This window comes from Accipiter gentilis, chromosome 1, assembly GCF_929443795.1.
Source record: "Accipiter gentilis chromosome 1, bAccGen1.1, whole genome shotgun sequence".
In the NCBI taxonomy this organism is placed as follows: domain Eukaryota; kingdom Metazoa; phylum Chordata; class Aves; order Accipitriformes; family Accipitridae; genus Astur; species Astur gentilis.
The window spans coordinates 54,716,236-54,733,639 of record NC_064880.1 but is presented as its reverse complement, the minus strand read 5'-3'; the positions used below and the strand labels follow the sequence as shown (position 1 = coordinate 54,733,639).

The window sequence follows — 17,404 nt, the reverse complement described above, 5'->3', positions numbered from 1 at the left end:
TTTCCTTGAATTTTGTGATTTTTCTGTCCATCTTCTGGTGTCATCGCTTCAGTTCCTCCCGTCCGAGCGCGGCAGGAACCAAAAATGCCATCCTTCCCCTCCGTGCCTGATGATGCCCTGTGCCGAGAACCAGGGGTGCTCCCGGGCAGGCAGAGTGGGGTGATGCTGGGGCCGCCTGGGACCCCCAACCTCCCCATGGCCACCCGGCTCCTGCCCTGGGGGAACACTCCCTGTACCCCATTTTTCACCCGCAGGCTCATCCCCACGTTCACCCGCCGGCTGTCCAAACCAAGACGGGGGCTTATCTGGGGACCGGTGCTTAACACGTGTAAGTAGTCACAGGATCAGGCCACCAGCTTTCCGACCTTTCGCAGCCATGGTCCTCACCCCCCCTGCCCCCCCACCCCAGCCCGGCCTGCCCCCTCAGCACCCCGTGGGCGCAGACACCGGTGGGCATCGGGAAGCCGCAGCATCTTTGCCATTAATGGTGCCCGGCCCCGCTGTCGGCACGTGGCACAAGATGCAGATCATAGCCGGCAGATCGCTACTCTGATGGAAAAGTGTCTGGAAGAAAGACAAGCTGATCTTAGTGCCCCCGACCATTTACAATTTATATGTCCTTGTCAGATAGGGAGTTTGATGACTCTAATGTCATGTTTGTCCTTCACCCTGAGAAAATCTCCTTTTAAAGATCACCAGCCCATCTCTATTGACAGTAACTGTGCAGGTCACGGTATTAACATGTGTTGGATTTTTCCAAAATGCTGATCTTTTTTAATCATAAAAAAAGAGCAAAAATATAAAAACCTGCTATTCCCAAACCGGACGGGACTCAGACAGAGCCCAGCTCTAGAGACAAATTGGGGCTGGATGTGGGTGAAGCAGCAGCCTGCAAGGTGGTGAAGCCTGGTTTGCTCCTCTAGCGTAACCAGGGTTTGTCATGCAGAATTTTTTTCCGCTTCTGAGAAAGGCTCTCTGAGATGCAAATATTTTCACGCCCTGTCAGGAGACCTGTGCTCAGCCCTGGTACTTTCATTTCCCACAAATCCTGCACTCGCACAGGACAGTGGGCAAAAGCTGTGCCTCTCCCAAGAGCGGGGAGCCGCCAGGTGAGCACGTGCTGGGGTTGTAGGGAGCCTTGCTGCCTTTCTGAGCCAAAGCAAGAAACTCCCACCACCAGAAATTAGACTAAAAATAGTAAGTCCACTAATCTGCTACCCTTACCGAGGCAGGTTTGTTCTCTCCAGAGGTTTATCGAGTGCCTTGTTCAGCAGAGTTCCAGCTATTCAAGTGATGCTGCTTCCACCACATCCCATGGGAGACCACCAGGGATGCTCTGCGAGACAAAGACATTTTTTGAATTTCGGCCTTCTTTTTATTGCTTTACTCCATCTCTCGGCGTTCAGCCATCCTTGAACCACTCTGCACTTGACCGCTGTGGTGCATCTACCTTTCGAAACTGCTGCTGTCAAAGAGCCATCAAAGTCAATGGGAGTCTTACGGTGGGTGAGAGAGTAAGCTGGCCCCCCAGGTCTGTGTGCTTGTGGCCAGCAGAAGCCGGGGTGCAGGAAAGCCCCCCCATACCAGCAGCAAGCCAGTGCTGAGGGCTGGGCGAACGCTTCAGAGCTGCGGGTCAGAGCCAGGGACGAGTCTTTGCTGCACATCCCGGGTGCTGTTGTAGTGGAGACCTGCCTCTAGTTTTCCAAACTCACTCTCTTTAGTACAGGTAGGTCTAAAGTTGTCACTACTGACGATGCGACTGGTGGCTGCGTGCTGGGGCAAAACGTTTTCGTTTGCTCGACCTTTTTCAAATTTTATGCTCACACCCATCCAGGCTGCAGCCAAGAGGGAGGGCGTTGAAGAGGTGACCCCGCTTTTGCCCGGAGGACTCGGCCAGCCCAGGGCTTTGCCTTCTGCCACCCAGCAGCCCCGCGCGGCGGCGGCTGGACCCCCGCCTCGGGCTGACCGCCCTGCTCCGGGCATCCTCATCAGGCGGCAGGTCCTCCAGGGCTCGCAGGGAGAAGGTTGCTTCCTCACCCCACGCACCACAATTACACAGGCTAATTGAGGGCACGCCGCTGGTTGCGGCAGTGGCGGGGGGGGGGGGCTTGGGGAAGCGCGGGGCTCTCGCGATGTGCCGGTGCCACCAGCACCAGCGTGCTGTGGGGAGGGGGCAGACGGCACGGCTGGGCTTCCAAAATCCCGGGACAGCACATGGCCGTGCAGCGACGGCACCCTAAAAAGCCGGGCACGGGGGGGTAACGGCGAACCCCTCCGCTCTGCTGCCCTTCATGCCACGCGTACTCGGGAGTACAGGACTGGGTCTCTCAGCTGGTGGCACGAGTCCTTCGGGGGTGAGAACTCAACAAAGGACTATTTATTTAGGGACACTCCCTAAAATGTAGTAGAATATGCTTTTATGTCTTTGCAGGGTGCCTTGTATGACTGAAAGGTGGCAAATCCCACACCGTGACTGCGTGGGTCCCATCAGCCTCCTCCTGACCCCCATGTCCCGCAGAGGTTCCTGTCCTGCGGATCCACCTTTCAGACAGAAACTTCCCAGCATTGGGGTCTGTCCCCTTTGTAGGATACGATGCATTTTAAGAAGGAAAAAGCAGAGGTACTGCAGAGCCTAAGCATTCGTTACCTCTTACGTGCTCAGACGTCCATGTTTTATAGTCTCAGCTTTATTCTTTGGAGAGCTTTGGAAAAGGGAGTACGGTATAAAACATCTTCTGAAACTCTACCCCAAACATTTAAAGGAACCACATTCCTACCCCTTTTATGTCACTTTCCAGCGCCGCTCCAGTGATCACAAGTCATAGGACAATATTGTCACTTTGCTCATTTTGGAGAGAGCTTTGAGTCTGAAGCTCTCATGTGTGCTCACGTCAGTCACACTGCTCATGCCCTCAGCCTATGTGAGAACAGCAATAGCACTAGGTGACGTAACCAACCGGAATCCAGCGAGTCTGTGAAGTTAAGACATTAAGAAAATAAAATTAAGATTCATAAAAAGTCAAAAGACACTTTAAGGAAGAAAGAAGAGATGTGTTTCTGACAAGGCTACTCACCATCGGTTCTCCATTGGGTGCCATAGCTCCCGCCAGCTCTCAGGAGCTGCCCAGCTCTGGGGGGGTTCATTTCGTTAGACACCGAAATCAGCCATTCAGGGCAAAGCACGGGGGGTCAGCGGAGAGACACCGGTCGATACCTCGGGACTGTAACCCCTCCCTGTGTACCGGGGGTCCCCCGGAGCCACGGCGGGGGCCAGCCCCCGCGACCCCTGTGCCGTCCCCGTGAGCGGGGAGCAGCTGGAGACCAGCTCACGCTGGGGTGAGAGCAGGGAAAATGAATGGGCATGAGTACTCCCGTCTCCTTCCCCAGGTGCTGCCGGGTCTGCGGCATGGGAATGTCAGCGGGGCGAGGGATGCATCCCCGGGGAGCTGGGCCAGGAGCCGGGCGGTGGCGGCACCCCGTGCCCCGTCCTTTTGGGGGGCTCCATCCATCAGCTGCCATCGCTTGCACAGGATCCTGCTGCTTAGCTTTGCAAAAGAGGAGAGAGAAGAGGATGGTCGCTTGGGAAGTTATAAATTTAATGGACAGTGGGTTTAACTCCGGTGCTTATGTTACGAAACGCAATGATTACACGGTGCGGGAACACGCGCAACTGAATTCAGCCTTAAAAATAAAGGAAACCAAAACAACTGCGAGGGCCTGACCCCGCAGCTCTCCCGCCTGGGAAGGCAGGGCGCATCGCTGTGTTTGTGCAACCGGAGCCGACGGCTCAGCTTCGCATCCATGGGGGTGCAGTCTTTATCCAGGGCACACATGTAACTCCCATTAATTTAAGGGGAATTATGTGAATTGTACAGCAAGAGTTGACTATACTCCTGAGTATTGCTGTTATTATGTTTACCATCAATATTCATGAAGTCTTCTTAAAAAAAAAAAAAAAAGCGGCAGCAGGGAAAATTTGCTCTAAAATAGAGAAGTGTAATATCTTCTGGGAGCGCTTGTGAAAGCAGCATTTCTTCCAATATATTTTCACTATGTATTTCTCAGAGTGTTGTCCTGAGTTATGAGGACAGTTATTGAAAATAGCAAATTGTCATGATACTGCACATCATCATTGCAATGTTTGGCCTCTTCAGGAAATCAATTGGTCTTGATTAATAATTTGCTTTGGAGTTTTCCAGCCTAGGCAACTCCCACGTATAAGCGAACACGTAACTTTAGAACAAAGAATCGCACAAAAGCCTGCTTCTCCTTTGTGCGGTGCTTTATTTGGGTAGATGCACCAATACGGTTTGTATTGAGTGCCAAAAGACAAAATTTCTGTGGGTTTTTCTTCTGCTCTGAAAGTCTGTTGTCTTTTATACGTATCACAGCATCACTTACGACTCCTTCACAGGCAGCACTTTGATTTACGCAAACAACTGTAAATGGTTTATACGTTTGTGGGGAAGCGAGGGGTGGCGGGCAGCAGCGGGGTCTGCAGGTGAGGAGGAGGAGGAGGAGGAGGAAGAAGAGGCTCTCCATCCCCACCGCCGGGAGCCCGGCCGTGCCCCGGGCTGTGCCGGGGCTGTGCCGGGGCTGTGCCGGCGGCGGGGCAGAGGCTGCTCTGCCCTCTGATTAAAGCCAGCAGAGGGAAAAAAGGCAGAAGTGGGCCCGTGCCTTCTGTCGCTGCCTCCAGCCGCGGCCCCGCAGCAGCCTGCCAACAGGGCACTGCTCTGCCAGTTGTAAATTTTAATTGGCCATCTGGGGAAAGCACAAACCACTGACTAGAGATTAATCAGTAAATTAACCCAGGCATAATACACATTTCCCAGCGGGGCCCGGGCTGCTCGAGGCTGGGGCGGAGCAGCCGGGGATGCGGGAGAACTCGTGCAGGGATGCTGTTATTGCTTACCGCCGCGCCGCCGAACATCTTCCCCGTGTCCCGAAATTCCCTTCAGCGTGACCTTGGCGGTGCCCCTGATTTGTATGGCAGTTGCAGAGAGGTTTCCCTGTAAGTGCTCAACACAGATGGCACAGGTACCGCTGCCGCCGGAGGAAGAGTTGATGAATCAGTGAATGTGACAACTTCCCTCTGGTGAGCTGTTCGCTTGGCTGCGGAGCCGCCTCCGGGAAGAAACAGTCGTGTACCTGCGGCTGTGCCCGGCAGGGATCGCAGGGGGTCCGGGCTGTGCAGCCAGTGCCCAGCCTGAAAGTAGGGTTGGGGATAAACAAGCTTTCCCATCCACTTTTTTATTATTCTGCAGCCTGAAGAAAAATTTCAGGCATCCCTTGCATAGCAGGAAAGTCACCTCTGGCTCGAGCATCCCGCCCTGAGTGCCTCTCTAGCTGCAGAACCCTGACAGGGGCAGGCTGTGGGCACCAGAACCTCAAGCTCTGTCTCAGCTGCCCAGGGAAGGGGCAAAACCCGCTTTCCCCCCTGACGGTCACGTCCCACGCCGGTGGCATGGGTGGCAGGAGTGGTGGGGAGGAGCAGGAGGGTAAACACTGACCGGCGGCAGCATCACTGCCCAGTCCGGACTGCAGGAGCCCGGCAGGGTTTGGGTTCAGACAAGGACCTTTCCATCCACATCCGCATGGCAGCGCGGTGCTGGCGGGTACCAAAGCTTGGCTTGTCCCACCGCTGCTGGCAGCACCGCAGCATCCCTCCTGCCCGGCGGTCCTTGCCTTTGCAATGGCCCGTGAGAGAGCCAGGATCCGTCCCCGCTCCCTGGCTGTCTGCAGGCAGCCCCCGCGGGGGCTGGGGGACGGTGGGCGAGGAGGGAGCTGACCGCAGTGGCCACCGCGTCGAGGGACAGGGCCAGGAGCCCAGGCTGACATACACCCCCCCCCCCCCCCGCTGAGAGCACCGCTTTAGCAAGGGTTTGTGTTTATCGGCAATTATCATGCAGCTGAATTATGGCACACGTTTTTCTTGCAAGGGAAACGAGAGGAACCCCGCTTGCAACGCGATGTTTCGGGGCAGAGCTAATAATCCTCTCCTATCACAAACGCTGCATGCGGCATTAGACCGGGAGGAGACTCTCCCCATACCACCCAACGGCATTGCATGGGTTTATACCAACTTTCCTGTGCCTTTCCCAAACACGCACGATAAAAACTGTTTCTGTTGGAGTGCTGACATTCGGGGAGAAATCCTCTTCTGCTTCCCATCCACACAGCTTCTAGCACAGTCCTGCCAGACCTGTGACTTCTGAATGCTGCAGCTGAGCAGGAGGGGGGGAAAGAAAGAGGGAAGGAAAGCAAAACAGCCAAAGAAAACAGGGAAAGTCAAAGTCAGCAAAATTCAGCCACGTGACGGGTAGTTGGTACACGGCTCAGTTCCACCCAGAAGCAAGCACAGCTCACCCCGCTGCGACGGCTGCCTCGAAGCGCAGCGCGCTCGGCGCGGGGAGCTGCAGCCGGCGCAGGCTCGTGCCCTTGCAATGGTTTTGCTCCTTCGGCTGGTCCGCTTGCCAGCTCCCCCGCTCGCCAGCTCCCCCGCTCCAAATTCCCTGGTCAGATCCTGCAACAGCTCCTAAAGCCGCCTGGGCCTGGGGATGGCTGGTACCCCGCTGCTCTCAGAAACGTGGTGTCAGGGACTGTGCCCTGACCTGGACCCTGCCAGGGCGCTGGGTGTTTGATAAAACCCCTGCTGCTGCAGGAGACAAAGCACGTCCCCTTCCACCTTGGGATCACAAATCCTCCCTGCTGGCCCAGTGGCCCCTGGTCCTGCCTGACCCCCACACCGCAGCCTTCCCAAGCCTGACTCCTAGTTAGCATTCTCCCAGTTAGCAACGAGATCAAGCTTATCTTGATAGATATCCTGATTGATTGAATAAATGCAACTAGTGCAGCCGGGTGAATTGCACTTGTGCTCTGATTCTTATTTTCCCCCAGACATAAATCTTTGCCCAGTTTGTAAAGTGCTTTGGGATATTTGCAGAAAACAGCCCTGTGTCCACAACTTACTATCGGCTGCGTAAGTACATCTTCTCTACTAGACTTGCTATTTTGAGGTGAAGTTTTGTAGCGTGGTTCAGTTTATTAGCCCCTAGGACTGACTCTGTCAGTCTCTGTCTGTTGCCATAAAGAATGACCCCTGCTCTTCTGAATTTAAACATTTCTCCTAATAAGTGGTTCCTTAGCTGTGAATATATGGATGCACCATTGTATCATGTCTGTGATTTTGCATTTTCCCCACTGTCTCTCCTGCCTGACATGATAATAAGCTATGTGTTAAGCCAGAAAAAAGCAATTTTCTCCTGAGGTTAATTTCTTCGGATTGCCCACCTGAAGTGGGGAGTTGCATATAAATTCTAACTTGTACTGAAGTGGAGAAGATTGAGTTAGTTTTTTAGCATAGATGATACAGTGCAAATCCTTATTGACATACCAGGTGTTTTGTTCTGTCTTCCCAGCAATCGCCTTTGGAAGAAAATGAAATTAAAAGCAGTCTTTGGCTTCCTGGGTGCCAGCTGTGTGCCCGTTCCAGCAGGGAGGACCCCCTCTGTCTCTGCAGAATATTTGAGCCGTGTACGCCCCCTCCGACCTGCTGCCGGCCACTGCTCCGGAGAGGTCCACGCGGCCGCTGAGTGGGTGAACAGGGGTGTTCTACGGTGTGAGCTTTGACCAGCTCCCAGCAAAACAGGGCATCCCCGGTGAGCCTAGCGCAGAGCAGCACGGTTTGGCCAGGAAAGGCTGTTAGAGTTGGTGACCGCTGCTCGCCCTAACCATGGGTGCCGTGTTCCTGCTGCCAAGGAGCAAACCCTGCTTGGAGAGAGAACCCGAGGGCTAATGCAGTGCCGGAGAACACGCACGCCCAGGAGAGGAGCCGTCACTCACTTGTCCGTGAAAACGTAGCATCGGCTGTGTCTAAGACAAGCCTTCAGAGGCACCATCCTCTTCTGCTGGCGGCACTGGTGTGGTGCGGTCCCGCTTCACGGGACGTGAAGAAGATGTGCCTCTTCCCACGGCACCCATCTCCCATCTGCCGGGATGGGGCCGGGGCCGAGACGTCGGGAAACGGAGCCTTGCGAAGGGCTCGAGGGGTGGCCCCGGAGAGCGTCAGGGATCCGCAGGCGTAGCTCAGCAGGGCTGCTGGAGGATTTACAGGCTTGTGGGGCAGTCAGCCCGGGTATTTCCTCACCTCAGTCCATTTTCTTGCAACTGAGCTTAAAGTCTAGAAATTTTCCATCCTTTTTTTCCCAGAGCAGCACAAGCTGCACACCTCAGCATCACTCAGTGTTTCACAGAGAGACAAAAACTGGGGTTTTTTTCTGTGTTGCAATTAATATGTAAAACTCCTAATTAATGATGGGTCTCATAGCAGAATGCATAAGTAATTCTTTTGTATTTGATAACAGGGTGTATTTGAGGGGCTCTACACCTAATTATTACACACCAATTTCCTTAAAGGGTGGGCAGCCCTGCTTTCCTGACAGCACCCGAAAGAGGCACTTAACTACATGGGAAAAACCTCTTAAGGGCTAAGGGGAAATGATTCGGGTTGATGATAATTCTTTACCCTTACCAAGAAAATAGAAACGGTAGTGACCAAGAAACGTACTGCACTCCAATGTTTGTGTCGGTGTGGCTAGGAAAGAGCCTGTCCTTGCTCAGCTGCGACTTCAGTAAGGCCCACATATACAGACAGGGGGTTTTGATGGAACAACATTGATGCTTCAGTAATTGTAATTGTTGAAGTCTCATCAGAGACTGAGAGCTACAATGGCATCTCCACGCTCCCTGAGCCCGACAGCCCGCTGTCTCATTAAGTGGCAAAAACGTCCAAATTCAGTGCCCAATTCAACCAATACCATTGAAAGAAGGAAGAAAAAGATGGCTGGCGGCCTCAGAAATTGGATTGTGTGTAGCTCAGGTGGACTGTGACCCTCCGGGGTGAGGGTCCTGGTGTGTAAATGCTGGTCCTTGCAGCCGCTGCAGGAGAGAAGGTTTTTCAGGAGGGATTTTGGGGAGAAAAAGTTTGTGTATTGGGGAGGGCCAGGCAGACTGCTGTATTCCTACTAGAAGTGACTGTGAAGAACATACGGTTTAATTTAATGCAGGAGACTTTGTAGATTATAATTGACTAGATAATTGGGAAAGGATGATAATTGTTTATGAGAGGGAGGGATTTAGAAATTATTCAAAGCTGTTTTAAAAGACTTATAAATACTCCTTGACAAAGGCCCAGGAGGGGCCAAAACGTTGGCTCAATCATTTCCTTACCTCTCCAGAATTAATGTTTAAGCGTGTATGATAAATCAGTAATAAGGTGCAGTACACTGCTGAGCACTCGCGGGTGCTGGGGCGCAGGATGACGGAGGGATGCCCTGGGCCATGGTACCTGTGCCCAGCCCAGCATCCCCATCCGCTTCTCCCAGCTATCGGGAACCTGGTGGAAATGCCTTGGCATGGCAATTTGCATGGGGATGTACAAAAATATGCATGTGCATGTACAAAGCCATGCACAAAAGCTGCTAAAAAGGAGTTCGAAAGATGATTTAACTCCAAAGGCACTACTAGCGTGCCTTCAAAGGTACACGTGCGCTGCGGAAACGCACACAGGAGCACATCAGCACCGGTCCTTTTGCAATTGCATTGGTTTCTTTTACCCTGAAGAGGGAACATTGGTATCAATTATTTAAAATTCTGGACTGTCAAAATATATGTGAATAAACAAATCTGAGCGGGCAAACAGCACTCACGTATACCAAATATTTCTTCTCTTCAGCATGCCTCTCCAGAAAAGCCTGGACGTGTATCTAAAATAATTAGATTTTGTTCAGTAATCAAACTCAATCAGATGGATTCTCTGTGAACTACTTTTATACCCACAATGAGGAATGTGTGTCGTTCTCTGTGCATTTGCATATTTTTCCATAAACCTAAAACCAATCAATTTTGAAGAGTTATGATAATATAAAGAATCTGAGGCAATTACATGTCTTTTAAACAGGGATTCAAAATGCATTCCGCTGACAGCGTTCATGTCATAAAACAGTCAAAACTTCTTTAACCCTTTTAGCGACATCTCCATAAGGGCGGACGCCCGGGACATCGCTGGCTGCAGGAGCCGATGGCCGGAGGTGCAGCCGGGGGCCGTTAATTCCCCCGGGTCATTAATTCCCCAGGCACGGCCCGGGGCTGGTGCTGCTCTTGCCCTTACACACGGCGGCAAGGTGGAGCTCGCCTCGCACGGCGTGGAGCGGCGCTGCCAGGGGACCCGTCCCAGGGGCCGATAGGCAAATTAGCAGTGCCATATTTTCCTCAGCGATTATGCCAAATATCACATCAGCCACCATATGGGCTTGAACACAGACTTCTCGGGGATTTCATTTTCATAAACAGGGAGGAATTATGCAAAGTGCTATAGGTAGGGCTTAGAAATGTTTTTTTAAAACATCCATTTGGTGGAAATGACTTTTTAATGATTTTTCTCTGTGGTTACGCCTGGCCACAGCAGCCTTTTTCCATCTTTATTAAGTAGTTCAGACTTCTCCTTTCGCGCTGTTAACACTTTGATCCGGAGAAGGCCGAGCACCTCTGGGAGCCTGAGCGTGGGAGTTTGGACGGGCACCCTGAGATGCACATCCCCACCTAACAAGCTTCACTTCAGAGGGGAGCTGGCCTCAAAACCTTGCTAAGCGTGCGTAAAAAGGGAATTTTCTTCAGTGTATTTGTGGCCCTGCTCTACCTTCAGGAACCAGGAACATGTGCCATGCTGCAGAGCCTGTGCCCAAGGGATGGGGCAGCTCCAGAGCACTTTGCTGTGGCTGAAATATTCCATTTCTCGACATAACTCCTCCTTTTTTTAAAAGCCATAACCAACTGAAATATTTTATCAGTGAAACTCTTTTGTGAAAAAAAAATATTTCATGGAACCAGCCCACCTGTGCCGTTGCAGAGACATTTCACCGCTCTTCATTTTGGGTTTTTGTTTTCAGTAAGAATGTACTCATCGCATTTGGGGAAATTCATACTTAAAGAAGAATTCCACTTCCTAAAAACAACTAAAAAGAGTTTAGTTTTAATGAGATATACAGCATTTGGGGCTTATGTCAGGACAAAAGAGGCATTAAATCAGCTAACACACTGAAAAGACCAACCCGCTGTCAGTCACCGAGGAGAAAGGATGGAGAAGGTGAGACCTGCCCCGTACTGGCAAAGGCGAGAAGTCCTAAAACGAGTTCAAACCCCATCCAAAGGCTACTGAAACCAACAGCGCTCAGCAAAACCTCAAACGAGTATGTTTAGGACTGCTTTAACTTCTCAATCCCATTTTTCCACCTGTTCTGAAGACAAAACTGATCCCTCTCCTTCTCTCGGGAGGAACCAATTCTTCATTCTTGCTTTTTGGTCTCATTTTAATACATTTCAGCAGCCTGTCCAGCCAAGCTGTGGCAGAACCTCTTGATGTGACACGCCATAGCTTTGGCTTAAACAAATTTTCAGACTGCTCTGAGTCTTTTGTCGATTTATAGAAAATGGGAAAAGTGTTCTTACGTATTTCTTGTACGGTGACAGACAGCATCTGAATTCAATGTTGACTCATACAGACTATCTCCTTTTCACCTAGGAAACACCCTTGGGCTGCAGAGCACTCTCTAATATTATTTTAAAATAAGGAGCACAAAAGCGTACTTTTTACTGGTTACAGACTGCTATGCAGCTTTTACAAACAGTCTGTATTTTTAAAAGTGATTTCTCTTAATGACCCAGCCAGTGTTCTTTCAAAGTGGTGGATTGCATTGGTGTCCATTAATAACTTTGCCGTTATGTTTCTTTTTAGAGTTTTTGAGGTTTTTGGCAGACAGTTGCGGTGGATGAATTTATACTGCGTGAGTCTTTGAGTTTTTATTTGATACCACAGACAACACTTCTGGTATTTTTTAAATACGGCAGGGAATTATTTAGTGAAAACAAAGAGCTCTTGGGTAATTACGGGGGGGGGGGAGGGGGAGGGGAGAGAAGATCACATTAAAGTGATCACATTAAAGACCTGTTCAAATTTCATATTTTTCCCTATTAGTGACAATTGTGTCAACAATGGATAGAGCAGCTCTCTGGGGTACACAGAAGAGCCAAACCACCAGCTCTCTGCTGGGCCAGGGGAAGAGAGCGTGTTTCTGCCTGTGCTTTTCCAGCAAACTCTTTATTTATTGCAAAGCATTACAGAAGTAATTCAGTGCATAAATAAACCAGCTCAGAGGGTGTTGGGTTTTTTGTTTACGTAGAGAAGACACTGAATTCATCCTTTTGTGCAAGAGGGACCTCCCTCCCTGCGATGGCGTCACCAGCCTCTCTGCCGTCAAAGAACAGGAGGAAACGCAAAAAGCCTCGTAACGAGGAGTTACTTACTCTGTGCTACATTAAATTACATCTACGCTGAGATTAACGCCAACATTTATAAAGAAACTACATCCACCTTAGTGGCAACAATTAAAACACAGCTGTCAGGTCCCCATCCGTCCCGTGTGTGTGTGTAACATGCCTCAGCTGAAAGACCGACATATATCCAAGGAATAGGCTCATTCAGGAAAAAACAGGTGGAGAAAGAAGATATCTACAGTGTGCCTGACAGGGAGGAAAGCATGTTTGCTCAGAATATATTGGAGACCCAGATTCAGAGGAGGTCATGCTTGTGAAAATATTACCACTGTAATATTGCCAAGGTCATGTCTGAAGGCGGGTTTGGGCTGTGCAGGAGCTGGCATGTTAAATATGTGCAGGAGCAGCACACCTGGAGCACCCTCCCTCTCCACCGCCTGTCCTCCTTTTCCACCCCAGAGTTAAACGCTGTCGACACGTTTCCCTCGGCGCGCCTTCGCCTCCGTCCTCTGACCTCCCCGCGGCTCGTGGACCCCTCGCCCACCCCGACCCTCGTGGAGCCCTGGTCCTCTCCAGACCCACTCCTCGCCCTAAGGGGCACGTCTCCCCAGCTGCGAATTGTACTGGTGGCACAACGGTGGCTGAATTGCCCTGCTTTCAGGAAACTTTCAATCAAATGCAATTTCAGAAAAGCGACTATTTAATTTTGGCCTTAGCTGTTGGTCCGCTTATTGGTGGATCCGTTGCTAGAGGCGAGAGAGACCCCGTCCCTTCTCTGTGACCTTCGATCAGGGCAGAAAGGAGGAGTGGGTCATTTGCAAGTTCGGTATCCGGAGGACCTAGGAAAACACGGGGCTGGGGGCAGGAGGAGGTAACAGACACCAATAAATGTGGTTTTCAGATCGTGTCACTGGAGATGAAGATTGCAGTGGCAAAAACTTTGTAGATCAACCCAGAAAACAACACCCCAGCGATACTGCCTTTCTGGGCTGCAGCGACGTGCGGGTCCAGAAGAGAGGAAGAACAGGAATTCGCTGCATTTTATCAGCGCGGGTTCTTTCAGGTATAACCTGTGCTCCTGGCCGGGTGGGAAGGGGCAGGGGGAGGACGGGTCGGCGAAGAGCAGCCGCCACGGTCGTTTGTGAGAGCCGGGGACGCCGGCAATGCTCGCTGCAGACCCTCAGTTCATGTAAATTCATATTTATTCGCCTTGTTGTTCTTCTGAAAGGTGGAGAAATTCATTCTGCCTTTCTGTCATTTGTTTCGCTAGCAGAATATCTTTCACAAACATTTCCAGTGTTCTCTCCCCTTGCAAATGAGTAATGGGGGAAAGTAACTTTGGAAATGACATTGCAATGTAATCATCCATATTGTGTATTGTGGTTAAAATTGATTAAAATAATATTGAAACTCCCCCAAGGGATTATGCAATTATAAGTCAAGTCCCAAATGGAAAAGGTTTTTGAGAACTTGGCAGATGTCTTAATGAAAATGAAGCATTATAGTAATATATTAGTGCTATTTGTATATTATTGACAGCAAGATCACTAAACTGTATAAATTACTGTCCAGAAGAATGGCTGAATTGTTTTTCTTTCAGGAAATTTTTAATAAAATATAATTTCAGAGAAATAATTGTTTAATTTTGGCCTTAGCTTTTGATCTGCACATTGATGGATCAATTATTAAACTGAGTTTTAGCTACTCATTTGCTTTGAAAGTTGACAGTTAAATATTTGATTTTACACCCATTTTGTTTTATTACAAAATAAATTCTGGCTAATGCCATAGACTATTACTTGCAGCCTTGCAATAAGAGGTAGTAGAAGGCTCCCAACTTTTGTTTGCCGTAATAAAGCTGCTCTCCTGGCACAGCCGCTTCTGAAGGCTACCATGGAGCGAAAAGTGGGGATGCCGAGGCGGGCAGGCTCCCCCTCAGGAAGGCAGGTAATCATCTTCCACTTGGGGAATTTTGAACCCTTTAAAGCCTGCCTCATTAGGCATTCACTTAAAAGGGCTTGGGATTTGGCGGTTGTTTTTCTTTTGCCCTGCACAAAGCAGCCCTGTATAAATACCAGTAAATACAGTAAATTCGTATCAGTAGATTTATTCCGATAAAGGAATTTCTGTTTCAGTGATTAAGAAATAAACTGCTTGCCTGCAACTACACAATATTTTAGTCTCTAATTTTAAAAATACACTGTATTTTAATATCTTTTTTTAAACAGATACCAGTTTTTATGAAGCACTACATGAGTTGCTGATGGATAAATCACCCAAGCATGGTTAAAGAGACCCTAATCTCCAGATGGTACCAGATCCATTTAATTGTATCCTCTGACCTCATCTCACCTGAGCCTGCATTAAAATCATAATACAGTTCAAGTGTAAAAATGATATAGTGTTTATTCGTCCTGTTTATAGGGGGGCAAACACACAGTTAAATTCACATGTCGAAAATTAGTGTAGTCATTTGAAAAGGTTGAGTTAGATCAAACTGACTCTCAGCATTTTATTTGCCCTTTTTTATTTCAATGGCTCTATTGCTATAGTTCGACATCTTTAAATGATGGAGGATGCTGAGAAAGAGGTGAAGCGGGTTTCTGGGCACGACGAAGGCGGACCCTTGCATCAGCCACGGGGCCGCATCCAGCCCCGGGGAAGGGGGATGGAGCACTCGGTCTCATTTTTAATTTGCACCATGCATAAGGAGAGAAGGCCGCACGCATTGTAAATCCACTGCAAATATTGTAATATTTCAGCCCAAATCAGCCCTTCCCTCCGTGGTCCCATTTTCACTGCTCTAGCCCCTTTCCACCTGGCAGGGTGTCCTGCACACACCACGGCAGAGATGCTTTTTCCCCTGATAATGATTTCCAGCGTGAGCCTGCTTTCCTCCCCGCTCTCGGGGCATCCCCCCGCGGGCTGGCGGGGGGACGCGTTACAGGGGTGCACTGCCCTGGGGCTCCCACCCCGCTGTGGAGCTCCCCCCCTTGGGGCGATCACCTGCAGGCAGCTCTGCCTGCACCGACACCCCTGCCTCGGCGCTTCACCTGAAACCCTTGCTGGTATCCCCTAAAATAGGTATTTTTGCGGCAGGTGGTCAAGCTTTGCGGACTGGTGATTGTGGGAGTAATTAGTTACCCATACTCACCCCAGAGTTACACATATGAATGAAATTTCATGTGAAATGCGTATTGACTTGTGCATCGATGTGGCAGCTTCTCTTCGTCACGTAAGAGCAAAACACTTCTCCGTGGTACCGCTCCGCAAAGGGGCTGAGCCTCAGCCCAAGGGGGGTGGAGGAGAGGGGGGAGAGGAACACAGACAAATAACCTAAATTATAATGAATGTATTGACAGAGCCAGGTTAGCAGTTTTACTGCAGATATACTAGATTATAGAGAGAATTGAATAATTTATCCAGCAATTTTCACATAAGCAATATTATTAAAAATGAAGACATGAAAAAAGAGGTTAGTTATAGTGGAGAATATATATAGGCCATGAATAAATGTATTAGGCAGTAAGAATAGTGAATGTTTTAGTAGGTTTAGACTAGATTAAAAAAACCTGCATTTGATTTCAACTAAGTCCTAAAATATCTGCCGAGACAAAAAAAGCACCGCTTACGATCGGCAAAGCCAGAACAGCCATACCCACGCAAGCTAGAGGCCGTCCTTGGAGCGGGGTGGGGTGCTCTTCGTCACGGTGCTCACACCGCCACGCGCTGCGTGCCGGCATCGTGCCCCACGGCCCCCGTGCCAGCAGCGTCACCTGCGGCGCAGGGACGAGATCGTCCCGTCCACCCGCATGCACGAGCCCCACGCCGCCCGGCATGCACGCTGGGGCCGTACGCTGGTTTCCCACGGTCCGGTCTGGTGGACAAGGCTGGATGGGGACCGGGACCAGGACCGACGAGCAGCCCTGCCGGCCTGCCAGGTTTCGATGCTGGCCAGTGCCTCTTGGATTCAAACTTTGGGAATCCCGGGAGCTGCCGTTACACTCAAGGGGATGCGCTCATCCCCACGTCTCAGCTTTGCGAGAAGACAGCTCCTGTCCGTCCGTACAGAAAACATCCCTGTCCCTCCATCCGCTTGCTTCGGCAGAGCTGGGGAGCCGCGGGCAGCGCTGGCGCGAGGGTCCCGCTCACCAGCGCGGATGCTGGCAGCGGCGGCGGAGACCCTCAGCGTGGCGGGGACCGGGGGGCACGGCCGTGTTCCCGGAGCCCCCCGCTGCCAGCCTCGGGGGGCGGCGGGGAGGAGATTTGGCCCAGCGCAGAGGTTATCTAAATGGCAGGAGAGGTCCACAGCGCAGACACAGGAGTGTTTATTTTTGTTTCCTATTGAGTTCCTTTTTATCTCTTGTCCTTATGGTTATCTTTTCTCCCCCCCTCTCACGCTTTGGCAGGGAAGCCGAATACTGATGAGACGTAAGCTGGTAAAGTCCCAAGCATTTCCAGGCGGTAGGTTTGGGAATGAGAGGTTAGTCTGACTAATTAGCCTGGAGGATTTTTGCTCCCCGGGCACGCGGGTTGGGGTATTACAATAACAGCCTCTCCGCACCCGGCAGCTTTTGTGCCACAGGCGCAGGCGGCTGCAGGCAGCACCGGCTCTGGTTCAGCAGCCCACAGCTAGGGCCACAGGTCCAGGGCCAGGATGGGTCCCACGAGCTGGGGTGCCAGAAACTTTAAATAACAACCAAGGCAAGGCTTAGGAAGCCCCGTTATGCACGTGCCTGAGGCATGTACAGAGAGCAAAACAACTCTGGGATTTTTATGTTCCAAATTTTAGAATTTTTTTTTTTTTTTAAGAAAAGAAAGTATATCTATATATGTGTACAGGAGTGGGAATTTGGAGAGCTGGCTGTAAGTGGTGGTGCAGGGAGAGCTGCCTCTGCCCCAGCCCACCGCGCATGCAGAGCTGCCGTGCCTCGTATTGTCCTGGGACGCTCCTGCAAAAACCTCGGGGTTGGGGCATTTCTAACAACAGCCGCGTTTGCTGCAGACGGAACTCCGTTGGCCCGTGGTGGTCTGCCACGGAAAACGGCTTCCCGTGGCTGGAGCAGGGCACTGT

At 50.7% G+C, this 17,404-nt stretch overlaps 1 protein-coding gene across 1 annotated transcript in view; it reads right to left on the bottom strand.

Annotated features, from left to right (window-relative positions):
- Positions 1 to 2,919: 2,919 nt before the first annotated feature.
- Positions 2,920 to 17,404, bottom strand: part of GPD2 (glycerol-3-phosphate dehydrogenase 2) — a 120,161-nt gene continuing 105,676 nt past the window's right edge. The window contains exon 17 of the mRNA XM_049804616.1: positions 2,920 to 2,972. Within this exon, the coding sequence (XP_049660573.1) occupies positions 2,940 to 2,972 (33 nt within the window). The 3' untranslated portion in view covers positions 2,920 to 2,939. The remainder of the gene's footprint in view (positions 2,973 to 17,404) is intronic.